This window comes from Harpegnathos saltator, unplaced genomic scaffold (assembly GCF_003227715.2).
Source record: "Harpegnathos saltator strain DR-91 unplaced genomic scaffold, Hsal_v8.6 scaffold236, whole genome shotgun sequence".
In the NCBI taxonomy this organism is placed as follows: domain Eukaryota; kingdom Metazoa; phylum Arthropoda; class Insecta; order Hymenoptera; family Formicidae; genus Harpegnathos; species Harpegnathos saltator.
Genome location: NW_020230024.1, coordinates 735241 through 751640, shown reverse-complemented (window position 1 = coordinate 751640; position 16400 = coordinate 735241). Strand labels below are relative to the sequence as shown.

Below are 16400 nucleotides of genomic sequence, written 5' to 3'. Positions count from 1 at the left end.
GGAACGGTCGTGGATGGCGCGGGAGAGAAGCATCCTGTAGGAATAGGTGGGAGAAGCGGGGTGGGATGATGCAGCCAGGAATAACACAGAGTACGGCGGAAGGATGGCGGCGAGAATGGGGGAGAGAACGGGAGAGACGGCAGATAGAGAGAAAAGAGCAAGAGAGAAAGCGAGAGAGAGAGGGGAGGAGGAGAGATGTCGGAGAGATAGAAAGCTAGTGGATTGAGTTAACCCGGACGAAAGCGCGGCTCTTAGCCCCCGTTTGATCGGCCAGATTCGCTCGAACGGCTCCAGAACCTACCGCGCCATGTTGGCTAACGTAGCGCGCGCGCCCGATCCCCCTCAGGATACGCGCTCGGGACAAGGATTCGCGTTCTGGCTACGCTGCATCGGGGCACCGTCCTCTCGACTCGACTCGACTCGAACTCAACTCCCGAGACTCGTTCGCCCGAGATAGAGAAAAAGGGGTGGTCGCGCGAGAGGGTGGCGAGACGTGAGGGCTGGCGGCAGCGGAACGCCGGAGAAACGGAGGTTGGAAAACTAAATTTACTATGTGATACACTTAGAGCCCGGGTCCCAACCGACGTCGGAGTTCTCCTTTTGAGACACTTCCAAGACGTTAGGCGGAACTTTTCCACCCCTGGCTGCCCGCCTACCCTCTCTCCGTCTCTTCTCCCTTTCTCCCTCCACCCCCCCTCTCTCTCTCTCTCTCTCTATCTATCTATCTATCTCTTTCTCTCTCCCTTTGCGCGGTAACTCAAGAACCATCGCGAAATATCCAGCCCTCTTTTCCCCGGCAGTGGATGGATATGTTTTTCCTGGCCGCGCGCGCTGTTCGTCTGCGAGGCACGTAGACCTGGGCTCGAGGCTTATCTGTGTTCGTCTCGTCTTTACGAGCGTGTTCATGCGCCACTCTTTACTCCGCGTTTTCGCTTTGATGCGAAACGCCGACGCCCGGCCGACGCGATCGGCTTTGCGCAAAGTGGTTTCCATCCCGACGCGACGTCGCGATCCGCGCGAGATCGTGCGCTCCCTGCATCTCGATCTCTTCCGTGCTCTGTGCTCAACAAACATATATCGTGGCACAAAATTGAAACGTGGCCGTCGAGACGTGATCGACTCGTTAGACTCGGCTGATCGGTTAAACGCGGTGTGAAACACGCGCCTTAATATTATATTGTGTTATCGCGCATTATCTCGCGCTAGCAGGGAAATTGCAAAAAATTGCTTCACAAATCACATTATTCTCATAATTAAGTTATTTATATATTGGATATCATAATTATGTCTTCTAATTGGTTTATGTGTTTTCTGTATAGCGTTACCGGCGACAAGTTCCGCGGTCTGACAATTTCCTCTATCGTAAAAAGAATCGATATTTTTTCTCGCCCGCGACAATAATTCAACGTTGCAAATTCCACGCGTTATTCATTACGCCGTAAAAGCCATCTAATTACGGATATTTGCGATATTACCCACTTCCATCAATATAATTATGCGGCAGGCGTATTGCGCATCGAAGCGGGCTCGTCAGATAAATTTTCTTCGCGGATATAATGTGCGCGCCTCATCGCTCACGACGATGCGTATCGTTCATCATATAAGACAATCGCTCGATTCGCGCGCTCATATCGGTCATAAAAAATGTTCAAACGTCAAAACGAAGCGGATCTCCTTTTCTTTATCGCGCGTCAGACGTTCGTAAAGCTCGCTCGAGACATTCCGAAGATGTAACCGAAAATTCGTCTAGTCGCTGAAGTAAGCCCAACCACTTTCCTCTTTTGAGAGAAAGAGGAAAGGGGGAGAGAGGGGGAAAGAGCAATTTATCTTTATCTCTCCATTTTTCGTCGCGACGACACGCGGTGTCACGCTGCGGCTTTTTGCGGGTGTAGTAATTAGGAAGATGTTCATCTCCATTTTCCACAGCGAGAAACTCGGGTTCGCACGCCGGGTCTGATGTAATAATAGCTTTCGATTTACGCGTGTTCAAGCAGAGCAAGAACCAGTTTGTTTTCTTTTTCGTTTTCAGTCGCGCGCTTTTTACTACGGCATTGTTCCCGCGAGGCGTGCGGCAGAGGCTCCGCGTAAATTAACGCCAACGCTCGCTCGAGTATTCGCTTTCCATAAGTCACGACGGTAAACGTTATTTCCACTGTCAGCCGGCGGAATGTATTTTACAGAGGTCCTCGGAAACATGGCGCCGTAACGGATGCGGCGCGTATACGCGCCAGTGAAAATCATGACGTGTTCCCAAGTCGTATTACGCGAAAGAGAAAGAGCAAGGGGGAAGGAGAGAGAGAGAGAGAGAGAGAGAGAGAGAGAGAAAAAGGGAGGAAACGAGGGGGACTTGCGTGCTACGGGCATTGTCGCGGCACAATGTATGGCGCATAAAAGTAAGATTAACAGGATGTTTATCGAGCAATTATGCGCCGCTGCAATTAGTGCCAGCATGTTGCCGTCGTCGTCGTCGTCGTCGTCGTCGTTGTCGTCCACGTCGCGGTCAAACCGTTCACATCGTCATTACGGTGGTTTCGCGCGCGAGTTGTGATTGCGACTTACGAGCGAGAGATGCATACATCTCGATTGATTAAATCTCTGTGCCAAGTCGCAAGCGGGATCTCTTTGTCTCTCTCTCTCTCTCTCTCTCTCTTAGTGTTTCGCTGTTTATTCCTTATCTTATACATTTTAAAGTCGAGCGACGCATAAATATTCACCTCTTGCATCTTGCGATGGATTCCTACCGCCTTTTATCTCCACCGAGCCCGCTTTGATTCGCCTCGGCGCTCTTCTCTGTTTCTCTCTCCTTTTTATCGCCGCGCTTTATAGCCAGGCGAATATTCGAGCGATTGTCAATACGAGTTACGTCCGCGCGAACGAGCCGACGTGGATACGCGCGGGAATTATATCGCGCGGACACGTAGCGTGTAAGTGCCGACCGGTGAATTCCCCGGCAATCGTGCTCTCTTCGGCGTCATTATTGGGCCAAGGACTGCTCGTGGAACACTGGCGGGCCCCGGGACGCACCAGCGTGTGCGAGATGCCAAGAGCGCAGCGTCAATGGCAGTTGCAAGTCCGGCGGAGTCAGCCGGACGCATCGTAAAAATGGGAATAATAAAGCTTTCGCAAAGTGTCAGCTCGCACTTTACGATCCCCGTAGACGAGGACAGGCTGGCAAGCGAGGGAGGAAGCGACCGAGGAGACGGGAAAGCTAAAGTAGCCATTGTGTCGCGCTTTTATTTGTTTATTGCTTGCCTTCGCGCGGGGTGTGTCCCGCGTAAGTCGCGGCTGCTGGGAGGAAGCAGCGCGCGGGTCTGCCTTCAGGAGTTCCCACAATCCGTTGTTAAAGAACGCATGTTAAATACGCATAATGATCGGTGCGAGCGATGATTTTGACAAAGAGCGATAACAGGCAGCTTTGATGTAGATCAGCGCGTGTAAAAGCGAGCGTGGAAAAGCGGCAATTCCCCGTGGATTTTCTTCCCCCTGGTCGCGAATGTTTTTCTCCGGAAGGATTTTCGCAATTTTTATCTTTATTTCGACCGGACGATTTCGAACGTCCACATCGCGCTCATATGTCCGAGCTTGCCGCGTCAAGCAACGACGAAGGTGAAACTCGGCGAGTCCTCTTTTTCACGTGAAAGCGCGTAGAGATTATTCCGGTGCGCTGCGGGATTTTGCTTACAAATTCGAGTCACACCTCTTCGCTTGGCCCCGTGTGTCGCACGGGCTGCTCTCTTTCTTCCTCTCTCTCTCTCTCTCTCTCTCTCTCTCTCTCTCTCTCTCTCTCTTTCTCTCTCACAATCGCCACCTACAGACCCTCCTCGTATCGTGTACAAAGGCGGTGGCCCTCGACGGGGCAGAATCTGACCCCTCTTCTGTATTGTGTTACCGCGTCGCCACCTTTGGGGGAGAAAACACTGGGGATAATGTTATGGGGGCAACGTTTTATTGCCTGCCCACTCTATTTGCAGCGATCCCACGGGGGACAAAATGCCGGCGAGAATTTCGAAAACAAACATCGGGGTTGAGGCAAATTACTGTCCCATACGCGTCGCGCGGCCGACTCCTGATTGCGCCCGTCGAAACCGCGGCGTGTTCTTCTTCACGTCTGTCAGCGTGTTGATTCTCCTCCGTTTGTACGCGAGAGCGAGAGAAAATATCGCTCTTGGAAAGATACCTCGGCGCGGGTGAAACGCGGAAAAAAAATTCGAAGGAGAGAAACTTGCGAGATGGTAATTGTAAGATCAGAAGTAAATATTTATTACGAAACATCCGCGCGCGCGCGCGCGCAGAGATGAGCAAGGCGCGCATGGAAATGTGGAAGCTTCGTCACGTCGCACTTTAATACGCGAAATAGTAGTCACCCGACGCAACGTTGCAGCAAGAGCTGCGGTGTATTGCGCGATTGCCGTAACAGTTCGCCGACAGCTATCGCCTGATAATTTGCTTAAGTATCTCGTAGCGGCGCGAGGACCGCGAGGTGTCGTGTGTCCATTTGTACGACGATCTGTCGCCGCGCGGAAACATTATAGGGAAAAATGCAATCGGGTGTTACCGGCGGATCGTATTATACGACAACCTAAGGTTCACGACGCGCGCGCAAAGTGTGTGTGTGTGTGTGTGTGTGTGTGTATGTATAACGCCCATGTTTCTCGAATTTCATTCCGAGCGCATTCCGCGTACGCGGCGAATAGAAATGCATCGACTGCGCCAGGCCGCCGCAACCGTCCGTGGAGTATTTGTGAAGTAATTACGAGAACGCGCGAACGCGAACTTTCCGGGAGAAAAATGAAAAAGAAAAAAAAGAGATTAACTCGCCGGAGCTTGCAGCGATTAAAACCGCGATCAATCGCGAGATTATCTATCCATCGTATTTTTCGCTCGAAAGTCGGACAGTCCTCGTCGATTCATATCTCTCTCTCTCTCTCTCTCTCTCTCTCTCTCTCTCTCTCTCTCAGTTCGAAACATACATGCCAGAATATGCGTCATTCTCGCGGGTTATCCTCGCGGAGGATCGTCCGCGGCACGCATCTCGCCGTTAATCATTAATAATGACGCTCGGTCCATTGTTGATCCCGGTCTAAGAGTTTTTCGGAGAGACTCTCTCTCTCTCTCTCGGAGAGGATATGAAAGTCATTAGAAATTCTTTCGTTTTCCCGTTGTCGAGCCGACGCGCGAAAGTCGACGGGCGAGGGAGCGCCCGGCCAAACGGCGAGAAACGTCAGCGAGTCCGCGCACTTGAAAGTTTCGGATCTGCCGCGCGCGCTCTACGCATTAGTAATAATTACCCTGTTATTCTGAACGAACGAGCGAGCGAGCCGAGCGCGCGACTCGCGGAGTCGCTCACGCGCACATTATACGGCCGGACTTGGGCTAAAGACTTCCTCGCGTACACCGCCGACAGGTGTTTACCGTCGTTGTCGGGATTCGCGCGGTTGGTTTCCAGCGCTCGCTTAACAAGATTCTCAAATCCTCTTAAGCGCCCGGTATCGCGGCGTTGACAGACTTGACCTCGCTTTGCGACTCGGTCTCGGAATCGATACCTCTCGTAGCAGCTGCGCCAGCGAAATCACGCGATCTCGAGTCGCCATGCCGCGTCGGTCGAATTGCTGCCGAGAGCGCAATTCGCGTGCTCGATTAATCCGCGTCGAGTCGCTGGCGTGGGAGGGCGGGAGAGGGGGGGGGGTGGGGGAGATGATCGGCGGGTCGAGACTCTCGAGTCAGCGGCTTTTCAATGATTTCGAGCAGCTTCGTGAGAGAGAAGAGAGCAGGAGGAAGAGGCGGAGAGAAGGCGCGGCCGAGCCCCGCCGAGATGCCGCGGAATTGTCGATCGGACAATGCGCCTCCGCGCATTGTTTGCTACGTGTAAACGTTCGCCTCCGACGGAATAATTAATCACTCTCGCGTAATCTAAGATCGGAGCCGCTTTGTAAACACGATACCTGCCCTTCCTAACGCCGCTGCGCCGTGCCGTAAGCTAATCGCGCGATCATCCGCCGCGATTAGATCCACCGCGCGATATTAACCGCGCGCGACGTCAAATCGCACGACGATTGCTGAAGCAATCCCGACACACCCGAGCGGGGGAGGAGGGGCGCATTGCGGGAAAATTCATCGTCGGACATTGTTTAACGAACACCCGTGGTCTATTGCCGCGACGGGGGACGATCGCGGCCTCCTCCGCGACTCGGAGGAATTTCATTGTCCCGCGGAAGAACTCGCGTACTTATCCTTCATTTCTTGCTAAAAGTGGCGCTTTAATAAGGCTTTAATAAGACTTTTGCCGTTGCAGCGGGCATTTTTTCACGCGACATCATCTGTGGCGAGGCACAGCATCCGAAGACGCGTCGGTGCGTCTGTCCTTCCGAGTTTCCAGCATCGTTGTCTCTTTGATATTCACGTAATCGTTTTCTCATCACCGGCCACTTCGAGCGCCTCGTCGTTGATGCTGACATATTCGTACGTCGCGAGCCACAGCGGCATTCCAGCGATCGGCACTGCTTTTACCTTGTGCCGTTGAACCTCCTCTCTCTCTCTCTCTCTCTCTCTCTCTCTCGCTCTCTCGGCGCGATATTCAGATCGTGGATTAATCTAGCGCAGATTGTGTCGTCAAAAGGCCGACAGCCGGCACCGACTTGTCGGGTTTCGCTCTCGCAAAAAGGCGCCTCGGGACTCGAAATTGCTTTCGTCTCGCGAAAGTCCCTCTCGCACAGAGCCGCTAATCCGCGCCGGGTTCTAAACGGTTGCCAATCATTTCCGGTTCTCGGATTAGTCGCGCGTCGAAAAGCCAGTGAGCTCGCTCGTAAGGGCGTGAAACGGACGGGCGGCCTGCGGCGGCAGGACCTTCCGGACCGACACATAGGTGACAACAATGCGATCCTGGGGACGAATGTTGGCTTCGTAAGCGGATTACAAACGGCTCGCACACGCGCCCAAGAAATGATATTCCGCGCGGAGAAAGATCGGTTTTTTCACGGCTCTCTCAGCCGGCGTGGCGAGAGCGGAGTGCATTGATCCGACGTTAAGATCGCGCATTTAAAAGAAACGTGGCAGCGCTCGAAGGTAGAGAGAAGTCGCACGGATATCTCTTACGTTCCTGACGCGTATAATTAGACGCAGACCAATGCAACACACGTTTGTATATCGATCTAGCGTCTCACTCTTAACGCGCACCAATCGTACCAATCACGTGTAGACTCATCTGGACCGATCATCTTCACATCGGCCGTTACATTCGCTCGTCGGCCGCTTCCAGGCCTCTGAATTTCTCCGTCGGAAAAGGAATGGAAGTCTCTCAGCGTTTCATATTCTCGCAGTCACCCCCATTTATCTCTCTCTCTCTCTCTCTCTCTCTCTAATCGTCGATGAAACGTCGCTCGCGCACGACCGGATCGCGGCGCGGGTCTCCTCCGACCGTCGCGCTGACAAAGTCTGCATCCGCAGCTGACCGCGCGATAACGCCTCGCGTCGACAAATCGATTATGCATTAATCCGGGAGTCAATTAAAAAAGACGGTCGGGTGAAAACATGCGATGTCGGCCGGTAGCGAAAAGGCAGTTTCACCGTGACGCCGTAAGATATCGCGCGACGATAAATCCAGATTAAATTACACGCGCGGGATGTCCTTGCCTTGGCAAGGCAGTCTGTGCTGCGCGGCGCGCGCGCGCGCGCGCGATTAAAACGCCGTCCCTATACCTTAAATTGCCCTTCGTTAATAATTCCCGCGCTCATCAGCGTGACGCGCGTAGCGCGTGTAATTGTCGCATAAGGATACTCGCTCGGGACGTTAATTAGGGGCTCGCGATTCTAGCGAGAAGTAAACAGCTAACGAGCGATCGGCTGCGGCTGCGACGGCTGCGACGGCGGCGGCGGCGCATGATCGATGCGTGAATCCGCCGGCAATTACGTCTGGCTGTTAGTCCGACGTTAATAATTTTCTAATCAACGCCGCGTGAAAGATCGATCGTATTTGTACCGTGACGAGCCGCGGCGTCGGCCCCGGTGCTGCGATGGCGGAATGTAATAATCGAGACGGGAAATTGGAATGGACCGACGGACGGACGGGATGGACAAACGCGCGCGCGCGTACACGCGGGGCTTTAACGGCGCCGCCCGTAAAAAATCGCCTGGGCCAATCTACGTGAAAGCGTGCGGCACGGCAATTACATCGGCGTTACTCCTCCTAATTGTCCTTCATTAATAATTCGCGCGACGTGACGCGCGGAATGGCGTACCACGGAAGGTGGATACCATTTACGCATTGGCGATTACGGTCGCGCGCGCGATGATGACCGACCGTGTCTCTCTCTGTCTCTCTCTCTCTCTCTCTCTCGCTTCCCCCCCTCCCCCTCTGCCTCTCTCTCTCTGTCTCTCTCGTCTCCCCACGATAACACCAGCGATGAATGCCGTCGTTATTAGCTTAAAGAAACGCCTGGTGTTTTAACAGCGCTCTCGCCGTGTCGCGTTGTTGTTGTTGTCGTCGCGGAAGCGCCGCGAGCTTTTTACAGAGTCTTTGCGATGGTTCGATACGAGGAGCCTAGGGCTTCGCTCGTGTAAGAAGCTGCCTCTCGACTGCAATGGCTAATAAGTATAGGTAATTTCAGAGGAATGGGCTTCGGTGTGTGCCCGGACGCGCGTGCGCGCATACACGCGAGCGAGCGAGCGAGCGAGCGAGCGTTTGTGGCAGAGAGAAAGAGAGAGGGAGAGAGAGAGGATTCGTTGTTTTACCGCGACGTTAAACTAGATCCACTCCGAGAATGTAGGTCCGATAAAAAGCAAGAGAAACGATAGCTCACGCGTCCGCGCGCGCACTCGCTCGCTCGTGATCGTGTCGCATGATTCCGTTGGCCCCGGCACGATCGGCCCATATCCTTTATCGCGCGGGGGCCACTTTTCCCTATTCCCCGTGTCATCGGCAAGCGCGGCAAGGACGACGTTTATCGATCACCATGACGTGACTCTCAAGATTTCCAAACGCCATGCCGCGCCGCGCCGGAGCCTGGTCATTGGTCTTGTCCGTGAAACACTTAAGGGGAGTTATAAATAGCGGGCGCGGTGCAAGGTGCGAGCCGTCGCGGCGAGTCAATGTCGTGGAAAAATTGGCGCCTTAACAGCCCGCCGCTGTTTTCACAAGGAGCGCGCCGGATTTAGTGGCGCGGAAGCAGTATTAGTGTTGCCCGTGTTGGCGGCCGCTCCTTCCCCCCCTCCCCATCCCCCCCGTCCGTCGTCGCTTCTAATCGCGTCGCCGTCGTCCGCGTAATTGCCGGTAATGCGCTTCTTTGAGAAAGTAAGCCGATTACGGAATAAACAGCGGCGGTGTTGTAGCGGCGGCGGCGGCTTCGCGCGTATAGCAGCGTCGCGCTTCGAAAAAGAGAGAAGAACGAGGAGGAGGAACGCGAGCGAGCGAGCGAGCGAGCGAGCGAGCGAGCGAGGGAAAAGGAGGACGACGGGCGACCGGTCCGGAGCAGAAGGAGCTGTAAATTAACGGAAATTGTACCGATACACTCGGCACAGGTCGCCTTAATGGCACACCTTCGGTTTAGTTCCGAGAGAGAGCGAGAGAGAGAGAGAATGAGAGAGGGGGGGGGAGAGGGAAACTGCGGCCGCGCGCAGTTTCTATGATCACCGTGTGATTTGTAACGACGCAACGTCTATTAGCGGAGATTGACGTGCGCGCGCGCGCGCGCGGAGGCAACACTTTTCGTACAAAACGTGTGTTTTCACGCAATGTCTTTGCCGCCCGAGGGAAGGCTTCGTCGTTGTACTTTCTATTTTTATGCTTGCACAAATGCCGCTCCACCCGCGCGTCAGAAATTGCAAGTTCGCGCACGGCCACGCTTTGCCGGCCTTAGGATCTCCCTCCGTCGTGACTAGCCGCGGAATCGCTGGTTCCGATATACCCGTTTCCATTTCGCGCAATACACACCGCGCGTCTTACGCCTCTCGACGCGCGTTACGAAACTCGACGTCGCGCGCGCGATCGGACGAGTTACGACAGCTTGCCGCTCGCCCGGCCCCGCAGGGTTAAACGCCGGGGGGATAGCGGCGCACAGGTAGAGAAGATGAATGAAACAAATGAGGGTAACATAATTAAAGCTCTCGAGTGCCGAGCTCCAATTTAAGACCATTAGAATCCCTAAACGTTATCGGTCCAACGGACTCTCGACAACTTGGAGGAGGAGGAGAAGGAGCAGGAGGAGGAGGAGAGAAAGGGCGGAGAGGGAACGAGAGAGCGAGAGCGAGGGAGCGAGAGAGAGAGAGAGAGCGAGAGAGAGGCCTTTATCTGTGCAAAGATATATCTGCTTCCCGAAGGAGGAGGCGTTCTGTACGCGCAAGCAGCGACGGTCGACGTGATTGGAACATCCGGTCGGGAGGAACGGAAAGAGAGAGAGAGAGAGAGAGAGAGAGAGAGAGAGAGAAAGACGATCGTGTCCCGTAGATGTCCTTGACACCTTCGTGAAAGTGAGCAGCGCGCGAAACACGTAAAACGGACGAAATTGCGATGCGCGCTCGCGTGCCTCCTGAAAGCTCAGTCGCGATAACGGTTAAGTGTATCCGTCGATCGAGCAAGAGTGCTCCTCCAGAGTAGCTCGCGCTCGCACGTGACGCAACGCGCAAGACATAAATTATAATAATCTGGGAGGAGGAGCAGGTGGAGTGAGAGAGCAAGTGGCCAGCCTTGCGAAAGACTCGGATAAAATCGGATCGTTAGAGTCCTCACTCGTCGTCGTGACTCGCCGCGACAACGAGTAGTTTCGAAAGCGTGCAATAAAGTATCATTTACCATTGGAAGTAACGGAAGCGCCGTCGTGGTGACTGGCGTCGCTGTCCTCGTCCAGATTGCTATTGCTCAAGGACGTTCTGGACTGATGCCTGACACTGAGGTCTCGCGGCGTCGAGGGTGGACTTCCGGGTGGCTCTTGGCTAGGCAGTCCGGTCTGGTGCATCTTGCTGGACGCGCCGCCCAGGATGTCGGTGATCATAAACCTCGATCTCTGCGGCATCGTCGTCGAGGCGTCGCCCCTCTCCAGGCCGTTGTTATTATTCAGATTGTTGTTCCGCGAGTCCAGACCGTTGGACAGACGCTCGACGGCGACGCCGTTCCGGTCGACGATGTTCTCCAGCCGGTGAGCCTCCAGGCCGGACATCCTGCTGAGATTCAGTCCGTTATTGGCCACGGCGACGCCACTGAGAGCGGCCACGTGGTGGTTCTGCTGATGATGGACCGTCATCACGGTAGACGCAGGTGGTTCCTTCGGGCTACGGGCACCTGCAGGTGCCTCTGTCGCCACCCCAGGACTCGCCCGGTACCTGGGAGACAGAATCTTGCCGACGGTGACGACGTAGCCTGCGCCAGGAATTCGTGCCCTCTCTCTCTCTCTCTGTCACTGTGTGTCAATTTCACTTCACTGTATTCCCGCTAGTCCGCCCGCCGCTCCCTTCGACTCACTTCTCCCCTCGTGCGTGCCCGACGAGCGCCTCATCCGGCATTTCGGCAAGCGTTGATCCCGGAGATGGAGTCTGTGCTGGCTTTTTCCGACGCGCGATGCTGCGAACGTCGAAGGGAAGCGTTTCGTTCGCGCGCGCGCGCGCGCGCGCGCCGTGCCGAGGACACGAACGCACTCGTCGCCAGGGTCTCAGTAAATCAGAAGATACTCGGAGATTCGCTCCATGTACGACATGTCGCTCCAGTATCAGGACCGTCCGCGACCGTCCGCCAAGGTCCAAGCACGCGAGCAATTCGGCCGAGCGATCGCTCCCGGCGCAAATCTGGAGTAAATGGCGCGTGAGACAGATATTCACGGGATGCGTATGCACCTTGCACTTCCTCCCGTTCACTCGGTCGCTCCACCCCCGCCACCACCTTCTTCCCAGGCGCAATTAAGGGGCCGCTCGGCTCGGCTCCCTGGTTAATTGCTAATTGGCCACTTAACATAATTGCCGCGCATAAGAGCGAAGCCGCCGGCCATTTCCGCTTTCCTTTTTCTCCTTTTCCTCGCTCGCTCAATTATTAATTATTTTTTATATAAGACCCCGCGGCGCTCGCGCTCGCGCTCGTGCTCCTCTCACTTTTGCGGCGATTACGCGCCGCTGGGACGACGATGCGCCTCGCCCGCTGATGGAAACAAGTTCGAGACCCCCTACCGCGCTCTCGCCAACCGGTTGTTCCAGCCGGAAACAACTGTGATGTGACGGCAGTTCTGAGGAAGAATTCCCAGATGTCAGCGCGGCCTCCTGTCCTGTCCGCCTTCTATCCTGTCGAGAGTCGCGCGACTGTTGTGCCTGCCGGATCAATGGGTTATGGGCTGATCGCACCTATCAGAGTCCGATCGGCTCAGCACCGTCGTCGTCGTCGTCGTCTCTCACTCGTCACTGGCCTGTCTAGCTCGCGTCCCTCTCGAGAGTCTATGTTTAGCCGGCTTATCGCGACCTCGCCTGTCACGCGTGCCAGAATTGATCACTACTCTCGCGTTGAGGCGTTCATCAGCGCTTAAGGGTCTCGGAACCGATCCGGGTCTCGGTCGCGCGGTACCGTTACGGTCTATCGCGACACTGCTCTCCTCCAAATGTCGCACTGTCACCGAGTCGTTCACGTGCTTACGTCAGCTCATCCGGACACTCGACAGGTTCGGACGATATCTGGACGAATGTCTGTTGGCTCGTGCTCGATTGACCGCTCGTCACATAGGCGAACCACATTGGAGGACTCCTCGAACGGAGATGGTAATCGGTCCAATCGGCTGGACTGGCACCTTCAACTCGCGAATAGGACGATCGCGTTTGTGCAGTCCCCCGGAGGATTAGAGATCGATCTTTCGCGAAAGTAACCGTGACGTCCGCCGGAAGTAGAAGCACTCCGAATGACGTGACAGGGACGTTGCGGACGTGTTCGTGGCACGAGGCGTGCGTGTGCATCGAGTTGCCTCGACTGGTCTGTCCGTACTGAAGACACCAGGCGCCTCCACTCGCTCCTGGGCGGCCATATCGGCTTTGAGGAACGCCCCGCGCTAACCCCACTTCCAATTGGCCCCGGCCAATCCAACACGTTGGTGTTAAGTATCCCGCCAATCCCAACCGAAGCAACCTCGGCGCCTCCGCTATGTGGCACGGCTACGCCCAAGTAATTTGAAATGTGTTTCAGCGGTAATTCGATATAAAATTGTAGTTAATATCTTTCATTATAGTCCGGGTGGAGGGGCGGGGGGGACACGGGGGGAACACGGGCTCGAAGACGACGGTAGTGGGAGTGGGGCACGGGTGCACGGACACGGTGAGAGGAGGGAGGGGGGGCAACAGGGGGGGTTAAGCGAGGTGGGGCAGGCTGTGATACTGGTCTCCCACTTCCAGCTCGCTCTCCTCGAGATGGAACGACGAAGCGAATCGTCGAGAGAGAGGGAGAGAGAGAGAGAGAGAGAGAGGGAGAGAGAGGAAGAGAAAAAGAGAGAGAGAGAGAGAGAGAGAGAGAGAGAGAGAGAGAGAGAGAGAGAGAGAGTGAGAGAGAGTGAGTGAGAGAGAGGGGCGGGAGAGGGTCCGGCGAGACCACCTGGAAGGGGAGAAGTGCTATCGAGACGGAGGGAGGGTGGCAGCAGCGCTCCGCGAAGTTACTCCGCGAATTTACGAATTCACGAGGACGAGTGAGCCGGCACGGGAGTCCGGGCGAGCGAGCGAGCGAGCGAGCGCGACGTTTTTTGCCACGTGAACTTTTTGCGTCACCCTGTCGTCGAGGCTGAAGAAAAGGCTCGTTAAGCATATCAAAGGAGCGCGTTGATTAACTCGGGACGTGTTGGTCCGATGTCGTCGTAGAGTGACGTTGAACGTTAAATCGTGCGACGATGGGCTCTCGGGTTAGGGTGCTCGCGATGCTGGCAACATGTTTAGACGCTGACAACGACAGTGGCTGGCGATCGATAAAAATGACAATCACTCTATGGCGAAATCGAGGGAGAGAGAGAGAGAGAGAGAGAGAGAGAGAGAGATCGATGCGCTCTCCGATGTCCGTTGCACTTTGTTCACTCGTGACGACACACCAGCCTGTCCCGAAATAACGAATAATTATTTCGACTCGGGCGAAACCGCATTGAAATGGGATTAGCTACGGTGGGATAGGTAGGAATGTGCTGAAAGTATGTAGAAATTGGGGATGGTGACATCATTTAATTAGCGAGGGCCGCGCTTACGCGTGCAATCGGTACCCATATGCGACTCCATATGTTGCACCACTGTGGGTGCACCACGAGAGAGGGAATATAATTCTTCTGAAATAATAGATTACTTCGAGCTTTGCTAATGCATACCTTACAATCATGCAAGTGCTAGGGTATAGCTTGTCTGATTATACAGCACACAGAACGCAAAGTGGCATCTGAACATTAACCGCGTCGCGGAGAGACTCCCTCCCCCCCCCTCCCCCCGTGGAACACAGCCCGTGCGCTCGTGTGCGCGCATTGTTTTCCGAGTTATCAGTTATCGGTGTGTTCGATGTGCGAAATTGCATGCGCGGCGCGCTCGCGGGCAATCGCGCCCCTGCGGCGAATTCTTCTTGCCGATCCGCGCGCAAAGTAGCTCTCGCGTTCCTTCGCGAGGGAAGAAGAAGAAGAAGGGAGTGACAAAAAAAAGGAAACATCGACGGAGCCTGTAATGCGATCGTCAAAGCGTGACTCGACACGAAAGTGTCGGTGACTCGTAAGAAAATGCTCGGCTAATTCTTGCACCTTTTATTTTACACGCACCTTTACACGCGTCACCCCTTTCGCGGATGTGCCGGACAGGCCACATGTGTGCACGTGTGCTGCACAGGCGCGCCTGGAAGGTGATACGTTGTACTATACGTACGCGTCTCATTAATTAAACATGAGAATTAGCCACGAGTGTCGCACCCACGAGGCAACGAAATGAAAAGTTAGCATCGTTAAAGAGCGCACTTATCGCCCGGTAATTAGTTTCGCGAAATCCCCATGGAAAAGCACTAATGCAGCTCGAACGGTGTAGAAAAACCCGACGCTAATTACCAGGAAACGCCATTTACATTCGCTCGCGCGCGCGCGCGCGCGCATTTGTACCCTGCGACGCCTAAATATCCTCGACTTGAGCGCGCGCGTACGCGGCATAAAGTGAGGCCGGTCGATTAACGATAACGTTATCTCGCGACGATCACGATTAACAGAAGCAACGTAAATATCTACGTGTCGGGTGCACGCGATCCTGAATTATGCATATCGTCGGAACGCAGACTCACTTGGTACACAGCGAGCAATTCTTGAAGTAATAATGGAGCCCGAGACATTAACATATTCTACCGGAAGACGTAGAGCTTACCGTGACTAAGCATTTCCGAGTCTTTCGTTGGTTTAATATCAACGCGCTGCATCAACGCGCGGCCCTTCGCTTCGTGAATACTTGCAATGCAACGTGCTTGAGGTTTTTATTTAAAAAATAAAACAATCGCGAGCGAGCGAGCGAGCGCAGCACACGACATTTTGAGCGCGCGCGCGCAGCCGGAGGAGCGAGAAGGTTAACGTCGTTAAAACGCATCGCTCTCGGCCATTAGTATAGGTGTCGGAAATCTCCTCGGGAAATTTCCTCGAGGCTCTTTGAACTTTTGAACGCGCGCGAGACGTTGCCCGAAGATATTAATATGGATGTATCGCCCTCTAATACCCAGGACAAGTATATCCACGTGTACGTCATTAAATTTACATGAGGACACGACTTGAGCCTCGCGATCCGGTCAGGAAGACGAAGTGAAAAGTTAAGAGCGTTAAAACTGCTCCTATCAACGTGCCAATTAAGCCTCATAAATCCCAGACGCTCCGGCTAGACCGTAACGACATTTTTCAGTCACTTTGAAACAATGTATAAAGTTAAACCCGACATATTCAGAGAGAATTTGCCGTGATCCAAGCGGTCGTCTTACCCGCACTTTTCCGCACAAAGCTTAGTGAATTTCACGGAATTTTAAGGCCGCACCTCCATAAAGAATAACGTTACTTGTCGCTCCCGTAATTATTTTATCGTATCATATCGCGCTCTCTCTCTCTCTCTCTCTCTCTCTCTCTCTCTCTCTCTCTCTCTCTCGGGGATTGTACTTTGCAACGAGCGTTTCTCAGATATTGATCAGAGCGGCTTTAACAACGTAATCGGGATCGCGTACAAACGTGTACATGAGGATCGATTTTTTATTAAGATATACAAAGAGACGACGTCGAAGCCGTCGAGAACGTTTTACCGTGTTCCGTCGAAATGAATTAATAAACGGTCCGCGAGTCAACAGATGTTGCATGAAACGTACGCGCAAGGCGAATAAATTTGTTTATCGACGATCTATCGACCGGGGTCGGTCTTACGCTCGCTCGGATGATTTAGAGAGTCGCTAATGCAACGAGACGGCGCAACATCGATGC

General features: G+C 54.2%; 1 protein-coding gene across 1 annotated transcript in view; it reads right to left on the bottom strand.

The window, feature by feature from the left end:
* LOC105180935 (homeobox protein B-H2) overlaps positions 1–12041 on the bottom strand; it is a 35634-nt gene extending 23593 nt beyond the window's left edge. The window contains exon 1 of the mRNA XM_011137295.3: positions 10784–12041. Within this exon, the coding sequence (XP_011135597.1) occupies positions 10784–11231 (448 nt within the window). The 5' untranslated portion in view covers positions 11232–12041. The remainder of the gene's footprint in view (positions 1–10783) is intronic.
* Between the last annotated feature and the right edge of the window lie 4359 nt (positions 12042–16400).